This window comes from Pelmatolapia mariae, linkage group LG10_11 (assembly GCF_036321145.2).
Source record: "Pelmatolapia mariae isolate MD_Pm_ZW linkage group LG10_11, Pm_UMD_F_2, whole genome shotgun sequence".
In the NCBI taxonomy this organism is placed as follows: Eukaryota; Metazoa; Chordata; class Actinopteri; order Cichliformes; family Cichlidae; genus Pelmatolapia; species Pelmatolapia mariae.
This window is the reverse complement of record NC_086236.1, coordinates 35,938,616-35,949,966: the sequence shown is the minus strand read 5'-3', so window position 1 is coordinate 35,949,966 and position 11,351 is coordinate 35,938,616. Positions and strand designations below refer to the sequence as shown.

The 11,351-nt window shown below is 39.5% G+C and overlaps 1 protein-coding gene across 1 annotated transcript; it reads left to right on the top strand.

Moving 5' to 3' along the window:
- Positions 1–470: 470 nt before the first annotated feature.
- On the top strand, positions 471–10,976 carry mogat2 (monoacylglycerol O-acyltransferase 2). The gene is made up of 6 exons (XM_063487525.1): positions 471–564; positions 1,474–1,652; positions 9,510–9,714; positions 9,832–10,006; positions 10,236–10,435; positions 10,796–10,976. The coding sequence occupies exons 1-6, from the start codon at positions 471–473 to the stop codon at positions 10,948–10,950; spliced, it is 1,008 nt and encodes a 335-aa protein (XP_063343595.1). The 3' UTR covers positions 10,951–10,976.
- The last annotated feature ends 375 nt before the right edge of the window (positions 10,977–11,351 follow it).

Sequence of the window (11,351 nt, the reverse complement as noted above, 5' to 3'; positions counted from 1 at the left end):
CTTAGCTTAGCTACTGCTGTCCAGACTAGGTGTCTATTTACCTTACCTTTTGGAAATAGCTTTTAAGCTTTTATGCAGCGCTGACATAGACCCCATGTGACAAGAAATGTTCAATTTTTCTAACAAAAAGATGGAGCCTTTACAAATATAAACACTTATATTGCATACAGCATGGCCATTCTAGCCAGTGATTGCCGTCCATGCTCTGCAGGAAGTTTGCTCCACAGCTTTGTGGCTTGTTGTTCTTTGCTGGGGGATCTCTGTGTAGTGCATTACTTGCTTGTTCAAAAGTCAGATTGCATAGATATGGATTGGCAAATCAAAGTCTTTGCTAAGCTTTTGAGATAAGCCGGTCAATAGGAAATGATGGTGGAGAGGTGACAAGAGCAGACTTTGGACCTCCTTCTCTCGCTCTTCCTCTTTGCCTCCACTGCAGCGCCTTGGTTTGGATTTCTTCTCTTGAGGAAATCATGAAAATTAATTTTGCCCCCGTGGATATACCCCTCCACAGGAGACTGCAGACTGCCATGGTGCTGCAGTGGGTCTTCACCTTCCTTGGTCTGGGTGAGTGTTGACTTTTCTGTGTGAGTTAAATGGGGAAATTTGGAAATGATGGACGGATGCAAGAACAACTCTGCTAAAGAAGTAAAAGGATAAATGAAGATTTTCACATTAATATTATAGTTCTGAAACATAAACATGCTTGTTTATCTGCTTTTGATAAAGTCACAATTAGTGCAAAACAGAGACAACTTTTATTTTACGTGAGCTGTAGTTCTGCATGGCCAGAAGAGGGAGCCAGACAGCAGAGCATCCATCCAAATCATTTCATCCGCCTGTTGTTTTTGTAGTTCTGGAGAACAGAGCTCCTTAATTCAGGTTTCCAAGCTTCTTTATTTTTTGACACAGCCACAGAATCCTGTTAATATTTGCTGTCACATTAACGGATTTTATTAGCAGTAAATTAAAGAGGATATTTTGAGAATACGTTTCCTATATACTGGAGTTTTTTGTGCCCTTTATCCCACTGGCTCTGTTCAAGTTTACATTTGTATTCTTAGCCATTTCACCATCTCTGTAACTAGTTCATGAGCTCCCTGGTGCAGCAGGTGATACAAGTCTATCATAGCTAGTATTGTGATAACTAGTATTTCAGTATCCATGCTAAACACGATGCTAAACATTGATTATTTGCCTTCATGCTATTTGTCTTTTTTCACCAAGAGAGATTAAAAATATTGATTCCAAGCATCCTGGAAAGCAATAAAAATGAGAGTGATAGCAAATATACAGTTATAAAATCAATTTGGCACTTCTAATACATATCTGTAAATCTGTAAAGGACTTCTAGACTCTGAGATGGTCTCCCCCCTGAACAGAGTCCAGTTTATGCATATGCTATCATGGCTAACTCTCATATAGTTACCAATCATTTAGTGTCTGTTGTGTTAGTGAATGTCCTTCTCGTCTCAGCACCCACCTGCATCTTCCTGTTCTTTTACCTGATGTTCACTCGCTACTGGCTGATCAGCGTGCTGTATGCTGTCTGGTGGTACTTTGATTATGACACTCCTGCACGTGGAGGCCGCAGGTCGCCCTTCCTGTGCAGCCTCAAGGTTTGGGAATACATGCGTGATTACTTTCCCATCAAGGTAAGAGAAAGCTTTAGACTTCTTGTTTTTGTGTCATATATTTTTTGTGCATGCACATTGCTTCCATAAGGAGACAGAAAATCAATATGTGGAGGATTCGCTTGTGCAAGAGAGTAGGACATCAGAACATCTGCCAGGTCATCTGATCTAATCTCCAGCCTGCAATGAGGAATGCTTCTTATCTATGTCCTTGGCAACAAATGATCCACAGTTGGAGGACACTCCTCTGTTTCCTGTTGTAATTAAGTACTGTGACAGTGTTATACAGTGATAAGTGATACTCATAGCTAAATATATTAGTTAAAAAAGGTATATACACTACTGGTCAAAAGTTTTAGAGCACCTCAACCTTTTTGCAATTCCAGTCGTTCATGTCCAATGAAAAGGTAAGAGGTGAACAGACAGAAATAAAAAAAAAAGGTAAGGTTACCCAAACTGAACAATTATGTCCATTTCAGAATTCTACAAAAAGACCTTTTTCAGGGAACACTACGTGTTAATAATTTAAAGCTGTTCTGCAGCAATGAAGGTTGATCAAGCCTCGAAAGCTGGTGCTACTAATTCCTACAGGTTTCCAACTTTTCTGGATTACTTACAGCCTCCTCTGTCTGCATGAAAGCCGTGCTGGAACACACTGTGGTACCCTCATGAGCATCAGTTGAACAGTATTGTACTGCTGAAAGTAGTGTGTTGCTACAAAAATGGTGTGAAAGAGGTGATTAACAATGGAAGAGACACAGACCTTTATAACACTTAAAAATAGGTCTGTCCTACAGAGAAACTGCAATGAAAGTCAAGGTGTCGGTGACTACAGTTTCCTTAAACATCAGAAGAAACTGGAGCAAAATCTGACAGGTAGAGGTCTGCAGACCCGAAGACACAACTGAATCAGAGGACTGAGTTAACAGCTTGGGTGATAAGGGGCTCACAGGACAACAGTGGTCGTAGTAAGCAAGTCTCAGCTGTGAAGAGAAGACTTTGAGCTGCAGGTTTGACAGAACAATGCTAAAATGTCAGAATATGTTCCAAGTCCAAGCTGTGCCAGAACTACCTCAGGAACAAAGAACAAGATGGTGAGCTTGAAAACAGCAGCACAGTCTCCAGACTCAAACCCCATCGAGCTGGTTTGTGATTATCTGGACAGAAGAGTGAAAGCAAACCAACCTATAAGGTCCACATTTATGGGAACTTCTGCAACAAATATGGGAAGAACTTTCTGAAGAATATTTGATTTCTGTTGTAGAAAGAATGTCACGGGTGTGTTCAGCTGTTATATCTGCTAAAGGAGGCTACTTTGAGTCGAAGTTTAGAATACACTTTGGTCTGTTAATTGATTCCATCATTTCTTTCTTTTTTAACTCCAATTGCTTATTTGTACTTAGCTTTCATTTCAAGTTAAATGACACATTAAACTGCACAATTTTCAATTAAAAAATTGGAAAAATTGTGTTGCAAAACTTTTGACCGGTAGTGTATTAACTCAATACTAAAACCTCTAATAAAAATCCACATCTCAATAAAAATATTTCAAATATTTGTTTGTTTTGAAAGAAGATATGTTTCAGATAAACAAACTGAAAGCATAAAAAGGGGCTAATTAGGGGACTAAAGAACAGCTGGGTGGAACTTACTTGATAAGGAGAAAAAGTAATATAAACAGACAAAAGACTACCAAAATAAAACAGGACGTAATCTTATAAGGTTAACACAGAGATGGAGACGTGACAAACTACAGGAGCACACAGGAGTATGAAGTGAAACTCAAAGAATGAAATATGAACCACAAGCAAAAGCCAAACTGCCAAAGGTAAAAAAAAATAAAAACAAACCGAGAAAGTCGGAGAATATAATAATAATAATAATAATAATAATAATAATAATAATAATAATAATAATAATAATAATAATAATAATAATAATAATGGATTGCATTTATATAGCGCTTTTCTAGGCAACCAAAGCGCTTTACAATTCCACTATTCATTCACTCTCACATTCACACACTGGTGCAGGCAAACCACAGAAAACTGTAGAAAAAGGTCTTTTTGTAGAATTCTGGCTACAACTAGCCACAGCTAATTATAATGAAGCCAACCAGAAAACAGGTGCTATTAGGAAAGAATGTAAAATGCAAAAGAACTTAAAACTCAATAAACGCAGGAATCAAAAAATAATATGAAACTGAAACGTGGGTCCAAAACCCACGATCCATGAGAGAAACTGCTGTAAATAAACCGACGCTGCGTTGCCAAGCACTGATTGTGCGTTACAGGCTCCCCTCTTGTGTTTCATCACGCCCTCTTGTGACAGCATGGATGAGTAGTATTTTGTCTACACGACTATGGAAGTGACTCCTAGCTTAGTTTTTTTGAACCATGACAAATAACTGCAGAAGACCTTTTCTGTGAAATTCACAGAGAACAAAAACTCTATTAACAACATCTGCTTCATTACATGGATAGACTTCTTGCCCCTGGATGTGACTGATACTTTGGACCGAGCTGATAAGACAACGTGAAACAACAATAAAGCTGTTGTTCTTTTAGCACAAACCCCGTATAAGTGTTCATAAAGACTTGCTAAAAAAACATTTATACTGAAGTTTCTTTGTTTGGGTTTTTTTTTCTATGGGTGAATTCCTTAAAATTACTTTAAATAAATGTTTCACTGAAATCTAAAAATTATGATTACTAAAAAATAATCATAAAGATCAACTTATTTTCATAGAAGGAATTCTTCCTAGAAAGCTTTACATCTTAACAGAAAGTGATTGTAGATATTTCATTTTGAAACTATCTGTAGTGCTGTAAGTGGGTCATATCTGTTTTTACGTGAAGAAGCCCTCAAAGCTATGCATGAAAACACAATAGAAATTGACCAGTATATTTGCTCACGTTATTGGCTATTATTGTCCAATAGAAGAGCAATATGAAAGCTTGTCCTTTATCTATAGGTCAGCTATGTCAACGTGCAGTCAGCCATAAAATATGTAACACTTGGGGCTCCTTGGATTAGAAACATGATCTTGATACATTTAACAAAAAAATACAATACTGAAAATAATTTTAAATACAGTAACATCATACATTAAATCATTTCTAAGAAAAAAAAACAAGAATGTTTTGTGTCATCTAGTTCAAACTGAAATCTGCCCAGCATCATCTGACTGTATGCCACATTGGGCCCGAAACAAGGAGTCCGTGTGAGGGTAGAGAGAAGACGTGTTATTTAAAGTTTCCTAATTCGTTTCATTAGCGTGTCTTTGCCACCGCTTCTAATGCGCCGTCATCAGCTCAGACTGAAAGCTCACCAGCTGATGTGAGTGTCTTGGTTTCTAAAAGGACAAAAATGCATGTAGACGAGATAGTGACGCAAATTCAAATGTATCTGAAGGCAATTACAGAGCACACATGGCGTCATTTTCAGGCTACAAAACATATTTTTGCATCTTTATGACGATAAACCACATTTAATCCTGACACCACCACCAAGTTACCAAGTCCTGAAGCTGGAATCGTTGTTGTCAGTGGTTATGGAAAAGCACTTTCTCACAAGTGATTTGGGGTGATACTCCTGTGTAGCCCACAGACTTTATCTGCCATGATTGTCTTCCCACAAAACTTCCCCAGGGTTCATCTATGAATACCTTTCCACTAATGCAGTGGAAGATGCAGTGTGGAGCTAGGTCCACCTGGGAATTTGGGAAAAGTAGATATTTATCCTTTTGAAAACTATCTTGGCAGGAATGATAGAAACACAGATTACGTGACGATGACAGCTCGACAGCAGGTCTTGGTGACGCTATGATAGACACTTCTCTTATTTAGTGCCTCATCAGTGAAACTAGAGCTAATGTTTAACTTTGGGAACCACCTGCAGCAGGTCTCCACAGCACGGACACCAGCAATCAGCTTCACGAAGGTCCAGTAACATGACTTGCTTATATAAGCTTTACTCACAACCTTTATGTGATCTATTACAATATGATCTGAGAAAGCATTAAAATCTGTGTGAATTCACTCTTATTCAATAAGAAATAAGAAAGAGAAAACATTACTGGAAAAACTGTATCAAATGACTGAAACCGGTTCTGAGATGATTGCCTGATAAAAGAAAAGTGTTGTCTTGAGTATGAATCTCACGCACAGATCAGTGAAGGGAGTGCTTATTTTTACAGGACTAAACAAACGACATCATGGAGCTTTTCACTTGTGTTGCTTCAAACATTACAGAGAAATATCATTGAGTTTGTGAGGATTGATCACAAACACAGTGGCTCATAATTTACTTGCCAAAGAGCAAAATAATCTGCATAAGCAGCTCAATGAAGCTCCAACCAATGGAGAAGAGTCGGGAAATGAATTCAGAGACCCAGCATCCGTCTATATTCACCAATTCCTACAAAAAGAACATCTCCAGCATTAAAGGAGAATCCCAAGAAAAAGGTTTGAGTCAGTGCTGCTTATCTTCCTCGAGATTTTAGTGTTGATAATCAGAGAGTGTTTTTTCCTAAAATATTGCTAATATCCAGTGTTTCTGTGACACCAGAAGTCTTTTACCTTGCAAATAGCAAGATGACCTTTGTCATGTGTAAACACTGGCACGTCTCTTTAACCTTCCTGCCAAGTGACAAATACATGGCAGTACAAGATGTTCATTTCAACTTTTATATAAACTTGAAGAGAGCAACCCTGGACACTTATCGCCTTTGGAAACACGATGGGCCCCCATTGTGCTCACCTTTTAGTATTATATTTTATTAAGTGCTTTTTTCACGTGAATAAAGGGCAGCTCCTCAAAACTCAACTGAAATCTTCTGTACTTTAAGAAGTGTGCCACAAACACTTTGGAAGACAGCCCTGGTCCAGTTGGCAGAACACAGCTGTGAAGTGGAAATCTGAAGCATTGCAAAAGTCTATCAGTGACTCAGCAGACATCCACTGCAATCATTAGGCGCGCTTCTGAAATCACTTTTGAAATGCAGAATATTTCCATATTTATTCTAGAGTTATGTTCGGGGGACATCTATGTTAGCCAGCATTAAAAAGAAAAAACAGGTAACATTAACATTAGGAGCAGAATATTTATATTTATGTTTCAGAAGGTTTCAGGAAGATATTTTGTTTTCATGCTGTAAAACCTTCTATGTGCATGAAGGGTTAGAAAACATGAACCTGCCAAACCTCTGCAACGTGCTCCTTATCTCTGTTTGAGGCTACCTTCTCCATGTAACTATTAACATATCACACCTGAATCTCTGACCTCCTGGTTGGCAGTAGAGTAGCGCTGTGGGCGGTGCCAACTGTATTTTGACCTTTTTAACAGTGTGCTGGGAGTCTAGAATGCTAAAAGCTAAATTAAGGGAAGGTGCTCCTAATATCTGAAAACACTGCAAGTGCAGTATTTTTTATTCAAATGGTCCTGGTTATTTTCTGGCACATGAGCATATTGCAGAACCTCTCAGACAAGTCAATGATTAATTGTTCTTCACTGTTTTTACCATTTCTCCTTCATTTTTGTGTAATGAAATTTGGTACATGCAGGATATCCCCTGATTCTTTTCATCAAGTGCTGCGCTGAAATTAGAGGTGCATGTATTCATGCATCTCTTTAACATTAGGCCCTACTTAAAAGATAAGGAACTGTTGTTTGCTTGCATCAAGCCGAATTTGAAACATCTTGTAATGTCAGTTATGTTATTTGTGTTTTATTTACATGATGACACCAATCAGGGTCATTTTGACCCCAATATAAAATATCTGAAATAAACAGACAACCAGCCAAAAGTGTCATGCAACAGCATCAGCTCTCCTTTTCATGACCAGGGCATGCCCCAGCTCAGCTCTCAGGTAAAGTAGGTCCAGTGACATCTTCAGTGTTTTTACTTACTTTCTTTAGGACTCTTGGCTGGAGTTAATAAAGCTACATATGTGCAACTGGGTGTTTTTGACTCAAGCCCTCTAGCATCCCAAAATATTTCTGTTTTTTAAAAAACAAAACAGCATGAGTAGATATGAACAGACTAAAAAAGGCATAAAAATGAGGATTAATAGATAATAAAACACCTGTGCAACATGATAAAACATGTATGTACCTCTGGGGTCTCCAGCTGTCAGGATGTGCGGTAAGAACACTTACAGTCCTGATCCAGTTGGCATTAGACACAGTTGTGATGTGGAAACTTGAAGTCTGCATTGCATAAAATCTGTGCAATGCATTGGACAATGGAGGCAATACTGGGCAGAAAATGCCTACTGAAAGCTTGAATGTGAAGCCATGTAATAAAAAAATCACAGTCAGAAAATCTTTTGCAATACCCATCATGAAATTGCTGTGAAACAGTTGCTAAACTTCAACAGAACGAGGAGGAATTATATAACTGGAGCCTCTGGTCATTTTTAGTCTCTGGTTGAACTCTGGTTGAACGGGCTTCTGGGTCTAGCCTAAACACTTTGTAAAGGAAGGAAATGTCCTATATGTAGAGTTTAGAGAAGAAATGTGTCGTTGTTACAGCTGATAACATAACTCAGAGACATGAAAAATAGCTTGAAAAAAGAAAACAACTGGAAGTCTCCAGGAAGATATTCATCGTTCATCCAAGAGGCTTCTTAGGTTATAAAAAAATGGTGGTGAGTCCAAGTTATTTAACCCCGAGTGGTGCTTGTCCCCTGAGGCTCGTTGATCCACTATTGATCATGTGAATCATCACATTAGCCTACGTGTGAAAAAATGGTGTGGGCCATTGCAATGCTTATGCTTAAAACACCACTGCAGCACAGTCATGGACAGAGCCGGGTTATAGCTTTTTTAGTGAGTCACAAATACACAACAGTGGCAGCAGGACAGATTAAGAGTTTTACAGTTTTATTACTTTTTATGCTCACTGCTGCCATCCTGGATTGTTAACTTTGAGGGGCAACAAAGCTGGAGCTGGTAGAGCCTGCAGCGACTTTCTGAGTTGAGGGAGCATACCAGTTAAAAATTCTGACTCGGGGAAACCACTGCGTGACCCTGCCCCACCCCATCACATGACCTATTCTTTCACGAATGTTTGTAGAAGCAGTCTGCATGCCTAGATGTTTGATTTTACACACCTGTAGCCATGGAAGTTATTGGAAAACTTAATTCAATGATTTGGATGGGTCTGGAATATTTTTTAAACATAGTGTTCCCTCAGTGTTTTCTGTTATATCTCCTTGCGTCAACCCCATAAGTTAAATTAATGTATGTGTCTGCATTTCCCAGTTTAGCTATGACTGATTTCCTGGTTTTTTTGTGTGTGTTCAGTCTTACTTCCCCCCGCCTCGTTGTCTGGATTATCTGTACCTGTGACTTGCTTTCAACCTAAATAAAAGTTTGTTGTTTTCCTGTTGTTGGGTTTTGGGTTTTTTTTGCAGTTTAGGTCCCCCTTCTTGCTATTCATGTCAAATATGGCCAGATCTATGAAACCACACTTGCAATATACCATTTGCTTGTAGTATATACTGTATAATAATTATATATTTATGATGCTTTTTGTGCAGAAAATTGGGCAATTTCAAAGGTTTCACATACAGTACTTCATCCTGCCAGTGTGGCTGTTAAAGTCATACCCAATCGAGTCCTGAAGCCTCAGGCAGGGGAGATGAGGGAAGGTTCAGAGGGTCAAAGACATTGTGTTGAAACTGAGATATTGAGGCACATGTTTGGACTGCAGCCAGAGCCAAGCAACTGCAACGCAAAGTCCAAAACAGCTCTTAGGTTGATGAGGATTAAACTATTTACCATGATTCTGGTGGCCATTATCACCCCGAGTATGTCTGCATGCACTCTTGACTATGTATACATCTACAAATGTAATCTTTTTCCCCCTTTCAGTTGGTGAAGACGGCTGACTTAGATCCCAGGCATAACTACATCCTTGGCTTCCATCCCCATGGTGTGCTGGTGGCAGGAGCCTTTACCAACTTCTGCACCTACTCTACAGGCTTCAGACAGCTGTTTCCAGGCATCACCAGCTACCTGCTCATGTTGCCTCTTTGGTTCAGAGCTCCATTCTTCAGAGACTTCATCATGTGTGGAGGTTTGAGCCATTGACATTTCAATCATATTTCCCATTCTTCTTTTTTATGTATGTTAAAATAAACATATTGTATTTGATCACTTTAAATATTTCTTTCCTTCTGTTACAACATTGCAGGCCTGATTCCTTCAGACAAAGAGAGTGCCACTTATCCACTCTGCAAAAAGAAAGGTGGCAGTGCTATTGTGATAGCTGTTGGAGGGGCACCAGAGGCCCTTGATGCCCACCCAGGCACTTACAATGTACTCTTGGCCCATAAAAAAGGCTTCATCAAAATGGCCATGGAGTATGGGTAAGCTCAGCCAGCCCTGGGGCAATGTGGAAAATTCTGCTCCATCTACTTCTCTGAAATGGTTTTGCTTATTAAAACCCCTATTCATTTTAGGGGTTTTTTGCAGCTTGACTGTAGACTCCTGAAACTTATTCAAGTGACTTGCATGGAATTTCCTGGGAAAGCACATATTCTGCTATGAGATCAGTTAGAAATAAGAAACCAATAGAGCTCAACCATTTTTTTCCAGAGCTCATCTGGTACCAGTCTTCTCTTTTGGGGAGAATGAAGTGTATGACCAGGTGGAAAACCCGAGGGGAACCTGGCTTCGATGGTTGCAGGAAAACCTGCAAAAGATCATGGGTGTCTCTCTTCCTCTCTTCCACGCACGAGGCATTTTCCAGTACTCCTTCGGCCTTATGCCCTACAGAAAACCTATCAACACAGTAGGTGAGTAAGCAGCTTTACTCCACCATCACTACATGCAGCTGGATGGATACTTGGGCAGCGGTGTATATTAACACTCTGAAGGCCTGATAGATATCTTCCCTCAGGTAAAAACATATAGTAAAGCATGCTTGCACTTCCCAATAAGTTTTCAACTTTGTGAGAAGTACCTGATGTCACTGAGTTCAGTTTCGGTGCATGTGAGTAATGGCAATCAGATATAGAGTGAGCTTCGCTGTGAGAACAAACACACTGGGCTGTCCTTTGTAACTGGCTGGCACGCAGTCCTCACGCTCAGTAAACATATCTCAAACATACTGTAACTAAAGAAAGTACATAAAGCACTTTGTCACATCTCTGCAGTTGGGCGGCCAATCAAAGTGGAGAAGAAAGCAAAGCCAACTGCCGAGGAACTTGATGCCCTCCACCAGCTGTACATGGATGAACTCAGCAATCTCTTTGAGGAGCACAAAGGCAACTATGGAGTGGACAAAGACACACACCTGAACTTTGTCTAAAGTGCAACAAGGCCTGGGTGGAATTGAAAGCCTCTTTGTAAAGCTCTGGTGCTGCAGATTTACCTTTTCACCGGTTCTGTACACCTGCTCACAGCTCATCCTTTAACTAAAGACAAAGTGATTGTTTGTACACTCGCACTGGGCTGAGCAGGAGCTCCATGTGACTTAAGGCTATTGCAGAGGTCTGTGTTTAAACCTTTCCTGTCCTGTCTCAATAAAGCCCAAACATGTAAGCTGGAAAGGCTGCCTTTAAAATCTCAGATCAAATGAAAGAATTCCCTTTCTTCTACGAGTGCATTAAAATTCATCATGAAACTCTAATAATGTGTTCGGTTCTTTTGGATATTTAGAGTTTAGAAGCAGTTGTGTAATCTCACATATTCATGTATTAAAGATTTCAT